General features: G+C 43.3%; 1 protein-coding gene across 4 annotated transcripts in view; it reads right to left on the minus strand.

Moving 5' to 3' along the window:
• Positions 1-691: 691 nt before the first annotated feature.
• STOX2 (storkhead box 2) overlaps positions 692-17,645 on the minus strand; it is a 106,950-nt gene continuing 89,996 nt past the window's right edge. For 3 of the 4 annotated variants that reach the window (XM_038560434.1, XM_038560435.1, XM_038560436.1), the window contains 2 exons: positions 12,481-14,746; positions 692-7,182 (listed from right to left, as the gene is read on the minus strand). In XM_038560434.1, the coding sequence (XP_038416362.1) occupies positions 6,987-7,182; positions 12,481-14,746 (2,462 nt within the window). In that variant the 3' untranslated portion in view covers positions 692-6,986. Of the gene's footprint in view, positions 7,183-12,480; positions 14,747-16,872; positions 16,946-17,645 lie in introns of all 4 variants that reach the window. The other variant, XM_038560437.1, reaches the window with a different exon arrangement.

Here is a 17,645-nt window from a genome sequence, read left to right on the forward strand (position 1 = left end):
ATGGTCACCTTGGGTTCTCCACGCTCGTCCAAATGACCCTGTCATCATCGGAGGACCACTCTGGGTATTGCCTTTACAAGAAAATCAGGCTCAACATTATAGCTTCCTATTGTTTTTGACTAATCATGCTGTTTCCTAGCTTCCTCATTTGCTTGACAGTAGATTACTTTTGGCTTGAAAAAAGGAGTGTGTTCTCCAAGGACAAAGATTTGCCACTGTGAAGGACAGCCAAGAGAGTTATCTAAAAGATTCTGGAGACAGTGAAACACGGAGGAATTCCCAACTTGTGCAAGCATCTCATGGGAATATGTGGATAGCACCCCCCCCACCTGCCCCCCACCAGTGTTCACTGGAGAAGGAATCACGTTTATTTGGGGATAGAAGTTGTGATGTGAGGACTAACAAACAGACCAACCCCACTGCTTTCTAATTTCACAGAAACGTAATCCTGGGGGTCCCTAAACCTGACTCTTTTAAATTTGAATAGCTAGCCCCAAACTGGCTTTTTCAGTACGCCTGGAAAAAGATTCCGATCAGATTATTTCCCTTTTCAGTTGTTTTAATTCAAAAGCTCTAATAACAAAGAGTGTTCACTAAAACTTTGTTACAAACTCCTATTAGTTGAAGAGAGAAAGAAAGTGGTCTCACCTCAAGTATTTTTGCTCAAGTACCAAAAAAATCCACTTAGACATATAACCAAATGTTATTTAATATCTTAAAAAGTAACACAATCCAAAATGGATATTTCACACAACACTACATAAACAACATGAACACAATATTACCATATGGAGGGACTTTCAAATATAGACTTACAAAAATCCCTGTGCTTTTTTTCCTTTTAAGTTATTATACTAAGCATGACAAGCCATCATCATTTACAATATGGCACACCGACACGATAAAAACCATGTTACAAATGTGCTGTCATAAATCAGTAACATTAGGGAAGACATTTCATGAACTGTAATTATTTCATATGAAATACTATACAATATAAACAGAACATCCATCTTGGATGACCTTTACAGCAACCAGAGACCAAGTAATTTAAAGTTTTTTTTTTTCAGTGCAAACACATTTTATTCAAGGCAGTCTTGGCTGCAAAACTCCTTTCTAACATACAGTAAATCCCACTTGCACTTCTTAATTCATTTACCCCAATGCAATAGTCACATTCAGTCACTCAGAGAAAGATACCTGCAGAATTATGATCCCTTTAAACTTAACGTTGAAATTTAATTGTCTTCTAGAAAGTAGTATCTATGTCAACTACTCTAAGGACCTTAATTTGTAGCTGTCAATACTTACATGAAGGTGACCCCAGGGCAGCTCTAGTCCTAACCCATCATGTGTGCACAATACCACACACTATTTTGCCCTTTCCTTCCAATGTGGAAAGCGTGGTGGTGGATCAGTATATCTAGGTGGCGGGGGGGGGGGGGGGGTGGGAGTGGGAAGGAGACAAGGAGGAAGGACCTCGGAGGAAAGGCGGGCAAGGAGCTGCTGAGTGTGTACTTCATGAATTTCCCATAACTGCAGAGGACTGATACTGGAGGAGCTCTCGGATCTCAGATTTGGTACCTCTTTTTGGTGGGAGCAAGGGAACGGGGGTGCCAGGGTTAGCCTTTGGACAGGGAGGTAGGCAGCTGTACGTGGACCAGCCAAGCCTCTAGCCTTACATTTGCTGCCTCCCTTGTGAGACTCCCCTTCCCTCGTTGGCAGGGTGTGTGTGTGTGTGTGTGTGTGTGTGTGTGTTCGCATTTGAAGCCAACAATGAGCAATTAAAGCCCTATAACATAATATACAGTCATAAGAAGGTTTAGTCCCCCTTGAGCCTTTTAGAATTCTCAACCTTGCAAATCAGCAACTGTAAGTCATAGAACAACCGTAAAAACACAGGATTATGCGTTAGAGGGGCAATCACCAGGGAATCCCTCTCCGGGATGCTGCTGCAAAAGGCGCAGAGATGAACTCAATCAGAGAGATGCCAACGCCTATTTCAAACATGCAGGGAAATTTAATCATGAATTTGTTCTTATACATAATTTATGAAATGCCTCCTAAATAAAAATCTATGGGAAAATATTGGATGTATCCTTAATACTGTAGAACCTTCTGGGAGAATGACGGAGTGACAGCTGATTCTTTTATCTAACTTGGCGAGGATCAGACTGATAAGTAATCTCCTTCCTGCCCATATTTTACTAAACCCAAAGCAAAGCAATGTGTTCTGTGCTTTTGCCTTCGTTCTTCCTGTGTTCTAGCTTCCTCCCCAAGCCCTCAACGTGTGCAGCAAGCCTGGTTCCCCGCTAACAGAAGAGAACGGGCAGGACAGTGATGGGGTGGGGGTGGGGGGGGGAGGAAAAGACAGGATCACTTCTGCTGGGGGGCTCTGCTGTCGCTGCTAGCTGGTTCTGTGACCGGCCTGTGGCAACGGAGAAGATCCTCAGCAAGGATCTGATATCTCCGAGTTGGAGAAAACACTTAGAACTAGATCAGCTGCCTCGGAAATCCAGATTCTTCCCCTAGGACTCCGTATATATTGTACTAAATTTCTACTGTGCTAACGCAGCTCGGTGAAGAGTACTTGATAAAGTTTTTAATTACGATTTCTGTTTCAGCACCTTCCACTGCCCGGAGCAGTCATGTTCCTGAAAGATGGTATTTTAGCACAGGAATTTTCAGAAGCCCGATAGGAAACTGTAAACAAGGGTGTATGTCTGGGATCTGCCTCTGACCGCAACGGCTTTGGGGTGGGTTTTGTAAAATTCCAAACACCCTGACCTTTTTGAATGAAAATGGACAAAAGTGTACAGTTGTATTAGTTTGCTTCGACTTTATTAGCACACATCAGAAAAATAGCATTGTATTTAGGGATTTCTCATGATGGTCTATCAGACAGATAGAAGACAGATCATTGGTAGCTGCCACTGAGTTTCTGGGTAACCTTAAGTCCCCCCTCTGTCTGTCCATTTCAAGTATGGGTATCACAAATAGGACTGGCTTCGTTAATTGTTTGTCAATCGGAATGCTTTGGAAGCACTTTGAGATCCCCAAAGGAACTGGCAAAGTCATGATAGTTTGTTGTTGGCTTTTAATCAAGTTTCAAATACTGCCCGTGTTATAAATGGCGCGACCTTTCAAAATAGGTTCTCTACTGTATTGTGAGCTATACGCCTATGATTTAAGTTAAAAACTTTATTTTCAAGTACACTTGGTGGCGATAAGTGGTTTCTCCTGGGTAGGATTTTACAAAGCTGTGCCAACCTAAACCAAAACCAAAACCGCACAACGCTTTCTTTTTCATCGAACAGGTTTTTCTCCCCATAGCGACTGCGGTAGGATTTAAATTTATACCTTCGAACCGCTGGGTTGGGCTCTGAGAAGGGGAGACCTGGGAACGGCTGGTGTTCAGGTCATCGTTAGCCCAGATCAACTTTCAACTTACGCTTCCTAACATCAGAGAAGCACTGATTTGCTATTTTTATCCTGCTTGGTTCCCCCAATCAGCTCTTCTGTCTGTCTTCTCTATTTGATGGCACCCCCCTCCCTTTTCATATGCTCATTAAGGTCCCCTGAGATGTGCAAAATATATAAAATGGAATACACATTATTTAACAGAACTCAGCTCTTCTAATTAAGATGAAGTTTGGGCTTGGTGTGGTAGCAGGTGAGTGAAGGCAGAGAGGCCCAAAGTACTTCAAAGCCGGCACAGTCCAAATTTGCCGTGTGTCTTCTGCTACTGAAAACCTAGAATTTCCAAATCAGATTCTTACAGGAGTAAACAGCTCGCTGAACTACGTTTACCGCTTGGCTCTTCACTGGAGAGAACTCTTATTAGCAGGAAAGGGGCGGGGGGGGGGGGTAGGGAGAGACAAGAAATTTAAGCTTCCTTCTGTTCGTCCGCAACAAAATCAAGTGTGCTTTTGTGGGAAAGAGGGGAGAGACAGGTTTACATCTGAAAGCGAAATAATGCCGTAAAACAAAAGCACGGCCATGAAAAAGTCACGAGTCCACGTGGGCAACCACTGACACACACACAGAACGCCATGGCCTAATGTTTACGAAGGTTTCAAACTTTGCTTTGCTGAACAATACACTTTAACACACTGCTGCCGCTTCATCAAATTTATGGAGGTAGTTATATGTAAAAATAAAAATTGCCATAAAGGAATATGCTGCATCATAATAATACATAAGTGTGCAAAATGCCGACAGACGGGTTGACCCTTTCAAGTTGAACGCTACACAGAGATTCAACCAAATTCAGTCCTGTAAACCTTTCAGCTGATAAACTCGAAGTGAAGACTAGATAAGCAGCCACGTCACACAAAGCTATCAGTTCAGGGAGGAAAAGGATGTTGGCAAAGCCTGGCGTGGGCTGAGCGTTCGGTCCCCGAGAAGCCGGCCCGCCGTGGGTAGAGCATCTCGGGCACGTCTCTAACCTGCTTCCCGCTGCCACTCCTCCCCCACCCAAAGGCTCCTGATTAGCCGCAGACGGGGCCATCTCCGTAGGGACCGTCTGCTTACGTCTGTATCATCTTTAAAGCCCAACTTTTCCTACTCTAATGGCTCCAGGTCGAAAGGGAGCCTCTTGTTGCTGTTGCTGTTTTTAAAATCATGTACCCTATAGCATCAGGCAAATAGTATACACATTTTAATAATGTCTTCTGTAAACCTGTTTCTTGTGATATAGCGATAAGTTCCTATTTTAAAGCTTCTCTTCAAGGTAATGCTTTCCTTTCCTGTCCACACAGCATTTGATTATGATAATGGCTACTTTCAGAGGATCAACTAGAGGCTGATGTGTTATTTCAATGGTTCCGTTGTTTATGAACTGATGGTATGATTCAACACTCGAGAGCAGGTTTTTTGGAAAAAAAGAAAAAAAGAAACGAATTTAGAAGAATTTAGCAACCGTATGGTATACAACTCCCCAAGGAAAGAGACTCTGTGTATAGTCTATTAGATACATTATCATTCCCTCTGGACATATTTAAGCAATGAGACAAATAGTGCATTTTTGGGTAATCGGGGCATGCCTTGGAGGAAATAAGGCATGAGACTGAAAGCCAACTGACTTAAGCATTTTAGTGGTATAAGGGTTTAACCAAGAAATGTGCTTACATTTCATTATAAGCACAAAAAAGGAACCTAGACTAAACTCGATGAGTCCAGTTTGACCTAATGCAACTTCCAAATATCTGAAAAAAGCATGAGGCCGCATCCACATGCTTCAAGAATTGGTCCAACTGTGTATAGGAGTGCATTCTTTAAACAGATCACTCGTGATTGAATCTACTACCGAAGCAGAAATGTTTCACACATATCTTATGCCAATTACGTGGAAAGATTTTAGATTTATTTTTGGATATGTATCTTATGGTTATATGGCTCCAAACATCACATGCCACTAAACTAAACTTTTGGTCAGACCACTTACTTGTGTCCTACGTAACCCTCCTGCAAATAATTTTTCATTGTCTACACATTTACGTCCATTGTTCTCATAGAATGAAATGGGGAACTTTGAAATGTCTCTTTTCTGTAAAGTTGAAGCTTGGTTATTTGTAATCCCTTTTTGCTGCTGAGTCGTCCTTGTATTCAATGTGACATTGTAAACCAAAGCGAAATGTTAACAAACCATTTTGAAATAAGTTGGGCTAATAACTATACATCCACCTAAAAATGCCTCCTGAAATTGGTTACAAAGTATCTGTAAACATTACTCTGGCATAGTTCATGTATGCATAATTGTTACTCTGATAAATTTTAGGGGAGTACAAGTTCAGATTATACCATACTTGCAGAATGAGCACATTCTGTTGGTAATTACATGGGCACATGTATATTTCTAATCAAAACTTATTTTAAAGTTTTCTCTATAGATATCTTTCCAGGAATAAAAGGCCTGAAGTTCAACTCTCCCTAAATTTGCTCTTTCCTATAACCACTAAAAATGATCTCCCATAGCCTAATTTAGGCATTCTATTTAAAACTACATAAAATAGATTAATGTCCTTCCATTAGAAAGAATAACATCCCCAGGCCATACTCTTCATTTGTATCACAAAGAACATTTTGCTTTTAAACAAACTAATTATCGTATCTATTATAGTAAGATAGGATCATCATAAGTTTCACAAGGAGGAAATCATCTTCCTTAAATATCTGATTGACACCGTGAAAGAGTCCCCATTTCCCTCTTCCATCCCTTTAGTGCTGTGCCCCAGCCAGGCTGGGGATCCCCTTCCTTCGTCCACTTCAGCATCAGAGGCCTATATTCCTGTTTGTGATTATGGAAGGTTAAAAATCAGACAAGCATCTGTTACACTTAAAAACAAAATCCTGAAAACAAACACTCCCAGAATTTCGATCACGACCCCTTCTGACACACTTCCACGGGCTCCTGCAAAATCGTGTCACAAAAACTCACAGTGAGAAATGACTGGTGCATAAACAATTCACACACAAAGGGCTGGGGTCCCTTCTGGTCAGTTTGACATTGATTTCCCTCAAGGTGGGCCCTGGCATTTGACATTTTGTGGTGGCTTACTTTTTTTTTTTTTTTTTTTTTTTTTTGGGAAGTGTCAAGGATCAGTTCCGTGGCACCCTCTGACCACAGACTGGGAGCAACACGCATCTGTGGCATTTAAAAATGGAATTGGCAACTTCATGACATTGGAATGCATATCACACTTACAGTGTCTAGACTTTCCTATGTGTGCTCAGTTACAAGTAGTGAAGCAAAAGTATACATATCACCCCTACTGCTATTCGGTTGCTACAGAGCCATAAATGTGAAAAGCAATACTCTGAAATAAAGATTTTTGTTTTTTGCCCTAGCCTACTTAGCAGCACAGTTTAAGTAAACACAAAAACTGTGGTCGAGATGCTTGTCTTTCCCAAGATGTAAACATCAGTCCCAGTGTCGTAAACTTGGCTGTATCGAATGAGACAGGAGATCTGGGGTAGAACCACTGTCACACACTAGTAACAGAAGCTTGCAAGCAGTTGGAAGGTTTCTGTAACTTCTCTGCTTCATTCGTGGCGGGGTCCGTACTCGCTCGGAAGCTGAAGGCCGGGCCAGCTCCACCGTGGACCGGGCTCAAGGTAGCATTCTGACGACGGTTACTTTCAACGATGCTGGACGTGTTGGAAGCCAGGCTCTCCCGAGTGCTAAAAGAGTAAAAAGGGTTTGTTTTGTTTTGTTTTAAACATAAATAATTATCTCTGGAGCCCCAGGGGAAGAGCAAATGATGTAGTTAATGGATTTCCTCTGTTGGTTTATGATGTCATATATACACCACCTCACACTGATTATTCACATATGCTCCTCCAGCCGGGGCTCCAGAAGCCTTCACACACACACATTAGTAGGATCAGCGGCACCCTGAATAAAGGGGTTTTCATCCAGCTAAATGCACTTTAAATGTTTTCCCTTCTTTCCCATTCAAGGAAACCGCTTCCAAAATTGAAGTGATAGATGGCTATCGCGTTCATTTTAGAGACGAATCCTCTTAAATATACATACGTGATGATTTCATTTCAGGCTGCAAATTCACTGAATAAATGAATAAACTCAGTGTTGCCCCTAATGATTCTGTTTTCATTCCTGATTAGCAGATTTTGACTCTGGTGGACTTCAAGCACGCCATTAGCTAATTTGCCACCCTGATGGGAATAAAATTAGTCTTAAAACACTTTGCACCTCTGTTGCAAATTTTAACACTTTCATGGAAATACACTGTATTTTCAGATAAGGAATCTTAGATTCTCCCCCATCCCCCCATTCATTTGTGAAGTTTACATCCCCTCTCCCTGACTTGGGTAGAAATATTTCATTTTTTCAAGGATTCTTACAGAATAGAGGTGATCTAAAGGCTCTAGTGTATCTACTTCTCTTTTAATTTTTCTTAGTTAGAAACTCTTGAATTTGTTTTATTGCTCCAAGAGATTCAAAACACTTTAAATGTGTAGGGAAATAGCAAAAATAAGACTACGTGGCCAGACTGACAGGAACTGAACAGGTTCCATGTTCAAAGTCCTCAAAATGGCACTAAGAAACTTGGTTTACAAAGAGACTGAAGAAACCCCAGTGATGCTCACAGCATCCATCCACCCTACTGGACAGATTCAAAGTTTAGAAAATATTCTGTGACAGTTGGCCCCCATCACTGATGTAAGCCTGCTAAAACTAGCCAACAGGTCTGACTACTGTAGGAGACATCCTCGCCACCTCTCTTTCATTCCCCTACTAAATTAAGAGCAATTTTGTCTGAACCCCACACAGGTTTCTCCCACTAACAGAGAATAGGGTGTTCATATGACATCTTTTAAGCCAGAATGGTGTAAAGAGTATACACCTGCTTTCTGAATGCTCCCATTAATGCCTCTTATGCCTCTTCACTTTTACCAAAGACCTAATGTTAGTCTCTGTTTTTGCTAACTGAAAGAACTCCAAAGATTTCTGCTTTCACGAAGAAAGCCGTTACTAATGGAAGGTCTTTGGAAAAAGCGAAGCAAAGTTTCGGAAAGCGGGGGATGCCTGTACTTTGGCAGCACTTCCTAGATAATGGCTTATTTCATCCTAACTCCTTGTGGACTTGAGTTCGCTTTTCATCAGGGAGCCAAGAGGTAATTGTTTAAAAGAAAGTTTGTTCACGGACTACCAAAAAGACAACTGGATCTTTCCTGACTGCAAAGTACACCTCCAGGAGGTTAATACATTTCTAGAAATCAATCACGTTCTTTCATTGTGCTTACGGGCAGATCTGAGCATACCTAAAGAATACCCCAAAACATTATCACCAAAGGGATGGAAAGTGCTAGACTCACCTACTTACCTGCCTTACACCTTCCCTAAGAAAATTCCCCACTGGTTTGCCAGCACCATAGCTGAGACACAGGGTCAGGCAGGGGAAGGAAGAAGGGCAGTCAACATGTAGAACCCCAAAGATTTCATGACACGTTCCTTCAGTTTCACTCTTAATCGTGACAGTAACTTTTTACAGTTTTTTACTTCCCAATCTAAAATGAGGAGAGTTATGGGCTCTACCTACTCACAGAGTGATTGTGAAGAAGTAAGCACTGAATCTGTACACTAAAAAGCTAGTTACATCATAATTACTTCAGTTGTACATCTGGCATCTAACATCTGGCAACTACTATGAGTTGGTGTCAAAATCCATACATTACTAATGACATCTTTTCTTTAGAAAAATGCATCTTAAGGTCCAAAGGATCTTAAACCAGCTTAAACCTTTGAAGCCCACTTTTGAGGTGCTGGCTTCATATTCGTCAAGTACCTGCTGTATGCCAGGCACTGTGCACACTCATCACTGCAAGAGATCATCTACGTTGGGAGCTGTCTGTGCTCTAAGATGCCTCTGACTGCCTTTGGCCAGAACCATTAATAATGATAAATATATACAGCACTCCGCTTCCTCCAAAGGATCTATTTCATTACTGCTGTAATAACAAGTGCAGGGTGTGACATTCATAATGAGGGTTCTGGGTGTGATGATGCTAGCGGAGACAGAGCCATTAGCAGTAAAAATATTCCTCAAATTTGGAAGTTCTTACTCTCTTGAAAAAGAAACCCAATGGGGTGCAGCCTTAAAAAATAAGATGTCAGGATTTTAGAAGAAGAAGTGAACCAAGCCACTGTGCTGTTCACCCTGGATGCACGTGCTCCCTTGGCCCCGCACTCCGACAGCACATGCTCGTGTGCTACATTAAACAGACCCGTCCCTGACAGCTTCATTACCTCTGCTTTTCACACTGTGTCTTTCAACCAGTTTTTGGCCTCATATTTGGAATCTCAGGATTTTCAGGTCAAGATTTCTCCTTTTCAATATTACATCTCATTATCATAGTTGAAGCTTCTACTCTTTTTCCCTTCACAAAACCCTTTAGCTCCCAACGAAATGAACTTAGGAATTCGGGAATGTGGCTGAACATGACTTCAGAGCCAGCACTGAAAGCTGGGAGTGTGGAGATCACCTTTCTTGGTCTCTGCTGTTGCTGTTGTTGTTGGATCTTAGTTTCTCAGTGGAATATGTACTGAAAGATTTGAATAAATTGCCCACTTGAGGTTTTTGTATCTCACCCCAATGGAGAGGTAGCAGCCGGGTGATGCTATTTGGTTAAAATACTCCTCATGCTGGAGCCTAAAACTCCCTATAACTCAAATATTCTCCTTCATAGGCTGTCCTCACGCCTCGGAAAACAACTTAGCTGATTCACTGAGGTGTACCGAAAACACAGTTTAAAAACCAGTTGTGACCTGACTTCTAACCAGAGGATATTAAATATGAGAGGGGCAAAATTAGGAATTGTTCTGTAGATTATCTAACAGCATGAAATTTATGGGTGATCTATGTATTCCTGTAGAGAAAACTCTACCTAACAGTAGTGGACAGACCCGTAGCTAAATGTAAGAAAGCTGTCTTGCCTCAGAACGATCTTACCTCCTACCATGACAAAGCGTTTAGCCTTAAGTACATCATTAAAGAAATGAAAATAAAACTTACTTCAAGGAATAATCTCATTCATAAATTCTGCATCCCAAATTTAGAGATAAAATCATACATTCTGTGGTAAGACTGGTTCAACTATTTCACGAGTATTTGTGTTTATTTGCCCCCAAACAAACAAACGGAAACATTCAATAGCATGTGGTGGTAGGCTGTTGAGTTAGAACCCATTGAACTACTCTCAATGTCTCCTTAGCGATTATGTCTGGAGGAGTGCAGTCTTTCCTCTGTGGGGGTGCAGGGGCCGAGAGGGCACAGTGCTAGGTCAGAAACTGTGGTGTGAAGAGCACTGGGCAAGCAGAGTCTATATAATAAGAAACAGTCGAACACAAGGTACAGGCAAATAAACCACACCCTCCGTAAGTGATGGTTTGAACGTCTACCATCAATTATAGACCTTCAATTATGCCTCTCTGGTATCCACTGTTAGAAATTCAAGAGAAAAAAAAAGAGAGAGAAGAGGGAAATAGAAAGAAAAGGACATATAAAATAACTGGTAAATAAATTAAGATTTGAGGCTAGCGTTTAAAAAATATTTAGCAAAAGTTATTTTGTAGAAAAGTCATTCCAACAGGTAGGCCAGTCATTTTTAGACTGAGTGCCATGGCTCCCAGAGGTCAATGTGGACTCCTTGAGGGACAAGCAGGGTAGATGTGGGGCTCCTGGCCTCACATCCACTTTAGCCAGAGCACCACCTCTGTGGTTTGTTTAGACATTAGACTCCCACACATGTGTTAACTTGGAAAAAAAGGTTACGCAGCAAAAATCATCATCATCATAATCAAAAACTAGCTCTTTAAGACATAAAAGCCTAATATGGGACAAATTAATGATTCCCGATTCTGATTAGGCATGCTCTGTCCCCAAATTATCCAGAGATAAAGTGAGATGATCACAACAGAACTAAGTTTCATTCTTAATAATTAAAATACGTGAAGTATAGAATCATATCTGGGTACTTGTTAAAATTATAAGTATCGGAGAATCTTGGGAATCGCAGCTAATGAGAAATGTCCACCTCTCAAGAGTATTTCTGCATCTCAGAGTCACCAATCTGGAGTAGAATTTAGAAGGAGAATTAGGTCCTAAGTTGCCCTTTGAGGAGAAGGAAGAATTAAGGAAGAGAAAAGGAAGTTCCATAGACTCTCTTTTGCTTTCTTAACCCCTGAACCACTTGAGCACTCTGGACATGACCATTAGGCATTGCACACTCTCTGCTGTTAACCCTTTGCTGAATTACCAGCTATGATTAGAGCCCCTTAATAGGTTGTGTCAGTTCTGCAGGGGGAGAGAGTTGAGTGCGGACACAGGCTTTGATCTAATGGGACACAGGCCCCTCACTGTTCTGTGAGAGACACAACGTTCCATTCCTCTGTGGATGTGAAGTGTGGGAGAAGGTGGGGGTGGGGTGGGGAGCACACAGAGTAGGGACTGCAAAGGCAACAAGCATCTAGATCCCCTGGAAAGGTGTTGACATCTGCTATTCCCACTAAAAGGACCTGTCCTTGATTCAATCAATTTATACCCAAGCCCTATCCAACCCCAACTGACTACTGACCACTCATTCTACTCAAAAAGTTACTATTTTAGAGGACCTAAAAAAACCCCTTCTTTTATCAGCATGGTGGCAATATAAACACAGAAGAAAAATCCTGGAAAATGTTGGTCCTAGTTAGATTGGCCTGATGCAAGTTTGAGGGAGGGAGCCAACCCACCAGTCCAGATTGGTGATCTCTACAGCTGCAGAAACATTTGTTTCAATTCCTGAAAAAGAAGTTAGAAACAGGTTGTTAACAGTACAACTCATACAACCCTTAACCCGCATCCACAGAATTAAGACTGTGAAATCAGAAACTTTTCAAGTTGTTCGTATAAAGCCCCAGGCCCCGATAGGTGTGTGCGTGTGTGTGCATGTGCGCGCAGAGATGCCTCTCCCTACCGTGGGGAGTTGAATCCACTGTCCACAGTGATGCTGCTACTGTCTATGCTGTCGAGGCGTGCCGAGTGGGTGGCTCTCTGGTTGCTGCCACTGTCGGTCTCTTTTGGGGCAAGGAGGGTGAGGTTCTTTTCAAATTTCCTCTGTAAGTCTCTTTCCTTCTCCCTCTCAAGGAGCCACTGCATGGTGCCTACGTCATCTCTGTTTTTTTCCTCGTCCGTGTTTTTGTTCGCCCCTTCCTCGGAGTCGTCGTCGTCCGAGACATTGTAATAGTCAAAAGAGGCTTCTTGGTTCCCCCCTGACTCCTGCTGACGCTGGGAACCAGGCATGGCTGCTGCCACCGAGGTCCCCAGGGGCGGCTCCAGTTTCTCGCATCGGCCTGGCAGTGCGTCGGCAGGTGTCTTCGGGAGAGATTTGAGGAGGGACAGGCTCGATTTGTGGTAGCTGTTTACAGACAAGGTGCTGTGAAGAGGTTTGAACAGTGTGTCTTTGCTGAATATTTCTTTCCTCTTGTCCAGGCTGCTGGGCTCGGCGCCGTGGTGCTGGACGAGGCGTCCATTGGCAATCCCTTCTGCCACCGCGCCCGAGGCAGCTGGGCCCCCACCTGGCCCTTTTGGTGACTCCTCCTTGTGCCCTACAGGCTCTCTGGAAGAATGTGGGGCCTGCCTATCAGACAGAGGCAGCTTTTTCACCCCTTCCGCCAGAGTCAGAGTGTCATGATCCTCTTTGTTTTTTCCCAGAGGTGATGGCGCCGTGAGGACCGTCTCACTGGAGGTGTTGCACTGGAAATAGTCATCTGTCGCTGTTTTTGTCGGACAAGAGCTGAGTTCCCCGTAGGGCGGCAAACTCTCAGGTGGTTTGCCTGGCTCCAAAAGGCTACAAGCACTGGAAGGCTCCTTGCTGCCACTGACGATTTCTGGAATACACACCTCTTTATAGCTTGTGGATGAAACATGAGCCCTTTGATGACCAATTGTTTGTGCAGGCCTTAAAGTACTGTCGTCAATGTAGGATTGGCTGGGGGTTTGGTCATCTTGGCTACAGCCTTCAGCCAGGTCTTCAGGTGTCCCTAGAGAAGAAGCACCCAGAGGGCCCTTTGAGTTATCCATTGATCTGGATCTCTCCTTGGCTTTGCTCGATCTCTCATTCCTGGACCTTCGGTCCTGGGTATGGCTGTGGCTTCGGTGCACTTTTGAGTGGGAGCTTCCCCTGGAAGGTTCAGGAAAAGGCATCTCAGTTCTCCTTTTGGCCAGTTCTCCAGACACATCCCATTCTGGTGTCATGGGGAAATGAGACTCAATCACGTTCGTGTTGCTATGCATGATGAAGTTATCTCCCTTGTGTTCAATGATGAAGCAGCCCTCCCTGGGTGCCCTGGTAAGAGGGTCACAAAAGTCATACTCTCTGTCACCTGGGATATCCAGATGAGAACCATCCGAAGGGTCTCCTTTAGACACTCGTGTCTTGCTGTGTGACCGAGACTTTCCATGGGACTTCCGATGAGTCCTACTCTTTTTACTTCTTCCACTATGATGGGCAGAGGACCCGGCTTTACTCCGATGTGCTTTTTCTTCTTCAAGTTTCTTCATTAGTGCAGTGTGCCTCATGACATTTTCCACAGTCAAGTCCGGGTTAATACGCCTAATGATTTCCATTTCGACTTCCCTAGGGATGGTAGTTGGTGTGTCTTCATCTCGCAGGGGCCACTCCTCAGGAGGAAACTGGGCAGAGAAGTTGGCGAGCTGTTTGGTCTTGTCTTTTTTAAAACTTAGCCGGAATAACTTGAGTCCGAATTTTTTGGACTGCTTTTCACTATCTTTAGGTTTTGAGAGAGTTTCTGTCTTGTAAGAAAAGTTTACAGTACTTTTGCTCTTTTCAGTGGGTGGCACCTGGCATAGTGAAGGAGGGCAATAGGGGTCTTTGCAGTCCTTGGCAGGTTTTCTCTGCAGAGTGGAAGCATGCATGCTGTGCATGTCTTCTCTGCAGCAGTGGCAAGAGTCGCAGTGGTTTCTGGGCAATGTTCTTTCCCTGACGCAGCCTGAGGCAGAGGGCGTTATGGTTCCAGGCTGTGGAGAGGTACACTGAGACCTGTCAGGTATCCTCTCATCCAAATGGTACCATTTACTGTTAGTTCTTATGAGAGAAGGAGTAATGAAATAAGTCTGTGGGGTCACGATGAAATAGCCATCCGGAGTTGGGTAGATCTTCCTCTCCCGCACCAGCGTGTTCAGCGTGTGCCGTAGAATTTCTTGGCTTGGGGTGGGAACACCTAAAACCAAAGGGAACACAGACTCATGAGAATGTAGAAGGAACTTACTGCCAGTTCCCGATTTTTCAGAATGTGCTATGAACTCAATGTTTGTACCCCCAACCCAATATCCCTACGTGCAAATCCTAATCCTTGATGTGAGGGCCTTTGGGAGGTGACTAGGTTTAGAGGAGTTCCTGAGTGTGAGGCCCTCATGATGTACCCTCATAAGAAGAGGAAGAAACCGGAGCTCCCCACCTACTCCCACCCCAGCCCTACTGCCATGTGAGGATATGGCCATCTTCAAGCCAGCAAGAGGGCCCCTCACTAGACACCAAATCTGCAGGTGCCTTGATCTCAGAGCTTCCAGCCTCTAGGACTATGAGAATTAAATGTCTGTTGCTTCAGCCATCCAATCCATGGGATTTTGTTACAGCAGCCCAAACTAGGACAAGACAAAATCCTGTTAATTTTGCCAAGCTTCAAAGTATTATTGCACCACAAGTCAGCAGGACTCAGAGGTATTCAGGAAGAGACTTGGAAGCTAGGTGCGGCAAGGCTGGTACTGTTGTCATGAGGCCTTTTACTGAACTGAGCCATCAAAGGCAGAGTATTTTTAAAGGAAAGGGAAGTGAAAGATGTTTTGCATGATGTCATATACATTTACAAAATAGCCCTTCTCAGTACAAAAAACTAGGGACACTGGGTTGAAACAGCTGTCTTGGCATTCAAAAGCAAAACAGAAAGCATACAGAGGCCACTGTACCCTAGAAGCTATTCTATACACTCATTTTTCAAGATTAAGCTTACTTAATAAACTAAATTTTGTAAGTTACATAAAAGAGCAATTAGACTTGACCATGGCTGATGATGCACCCTCCAATTCAGAAATCATCAATTTTGAAAGTGACTACAGTAGTGGTAATATTCAAGTAAGAACATTCTCCTTCTTGGACTAAGTCAGCAGGATGGAGGTAGTTTTTCTGCCTCATAACCAGACAGCCCTAATAAATACACCTGTGAAATCTCAGATGCTCTACGTCTGTCTGGTCACTGAGTCTGAAGCTGCCATACTCGCTAGAATAGAAATTCCAGAAGAAAATGACAGATACTTCCCGGCACAGTGACAGATACTGTTTTCAAAGGGTTTTGTGTGCATGCTTATGCTTTGTCTTTCTGAAGAGACAGAACGAAGAGTATAAATTCTTAAGAGAGTACAAACTCTTCAGGTAATAGGGCATTTACTTATTTCTTAGGTATTCTCCATCCCTCGTTGCCATGCACACTGAGGATGGTAGTACTGACTAGTTGGATCCCAATGATACAATTTGGAAGTAGGTCCAAGTAGGCTGAAATCATACTGCCAATGTTCAACCGTGTCTGACCCACAAAATGGCAATTTCACGTGATTCAACCCAACACAGTTAAGGCAGTGTCACATGGAGACTGAAAGCCTCCATCCGAGAGCCACACTGCTGGATTCAAACCCCAGCTCCATCACTTTTAGCTTGTGGTAGTGGGTGAATTATGCAACCCTCGCCCCCCATGCCATTCCTCCATTTAGATCTAACCCGCCAAATCTCAGAATATGATCTTGTTTGGAGCCAGGGTCTTTTCAGAGATAAGTTAAACTGAGGTCTTCAGGGTGGGCTCTACTCCAACATGACCAGTGCCCTTGTAAAGAGGGGGAATTGGATGGAGAGACAGGCACAGAGAGATGACAGTGTGGAGAAACGTTGGTAGAAAATGTCCATCCACCAGCCAAGGAGCACAGTCTGGAAGGGTTTCTTCCCTCAAAGACCTCAGAAGGAACCAACCAACTGTGCAGATACCTTGATTTTGTAGAGTGAGCCTCCTGAACCATAAGACTACAAATTTCTGTTGATTAAGCTCCCTGTACTTTGTGAGGGCTGTGCTAGAAAACTAATACAGCTGGTATCGCCTTAGGCAACTTAACTAACACCTCTGTGGGCCTCTGTTCACAGTCGTCAGCAGGTGGATGATAACAGCACGTACCCTCATAGGGTAGTCTTGAGTTTAAATGAGCTTCAAGTCTGTAGAGCTGTGCCTGACATTTAGCGGGGCTCTAGAAACATTAGCTATGAATAGTCTCAACTTTGGGGCAGGAACCATGGAAACCAGATTACCTTCAGAGAACATCGTGTAGCAACGTAGAACAGCAGGGTAAACTAAGTTTAGGCTCTCGCAGTCCTTCCAAAACTACAAAAGTGGGATACGAAAGCATTAGTAACGGCCTGGGAAAGAGTCCATGCATGTGACGTGCCCTGCCCATCCATCTGTGTTACCATCTTCAGAAGGCATCCTTCTTGGCCGAGCTGGGAAAGGTAACATTGCTTATGCATAATGTCCTGTGTAGTATAATTACTTAATTTTTGAGCTGCATCCTTTCCCTTTAGTCTAGGGCTCTCCTCGAGACATGTACGGGGTTTTTTATGCAAATGGCTTCAAGGCTGGTATAATAACAATTTTTAAAATTGTTATGATAGTTTCTGCACAAAACGAACTCTAATGGAACTAGTGATACAACCCAAGCCACATATATGAAAGTCCTGAGTGCTGTCAAAAAAAAAAAAAAAAAAAAAAAAAAAAAAAAAGAAATGCCTGCACCTAAGAGAAGCAAATTAAAAAAGATTCTATAGCCTCCTCACAACCAGGGCCTTCTGCTAAACAAGTTCGGGAGCACCATTCACACAGACTACCACTCCCAAGATGAGACACACTAGGCACACTGCAGCCTCACAGGGGATGCCCACTGGGGTTGCGTGGCACAGCATTGCGGGTGGCCAACCCAGACCAAAACTAACTGTATCTTACTCACACGGTAGCATGCCTGCAATCCATACTGTAAGAGAAACAAGTTCTTCAGAAAAAGCGGTAAGGCTCATTTCTCAGAATTCAT

This window comes from Canis lupus, chromosome 16 (assembly GCF_011100685.1).
Source record: "Canis lupus familiaris isolate Mischka breed German Shepherd chromosome 16, alternate assembly UU_Cfam_GSD_1.0, whole genome shotgun sequence".
Classification (NCBI taxonomy): domain Eukaryota; kingdom Metazoa; phylum Chordata; class Mammalia; order Carnivora; family Canidae; genus Canis; species Canis lupus.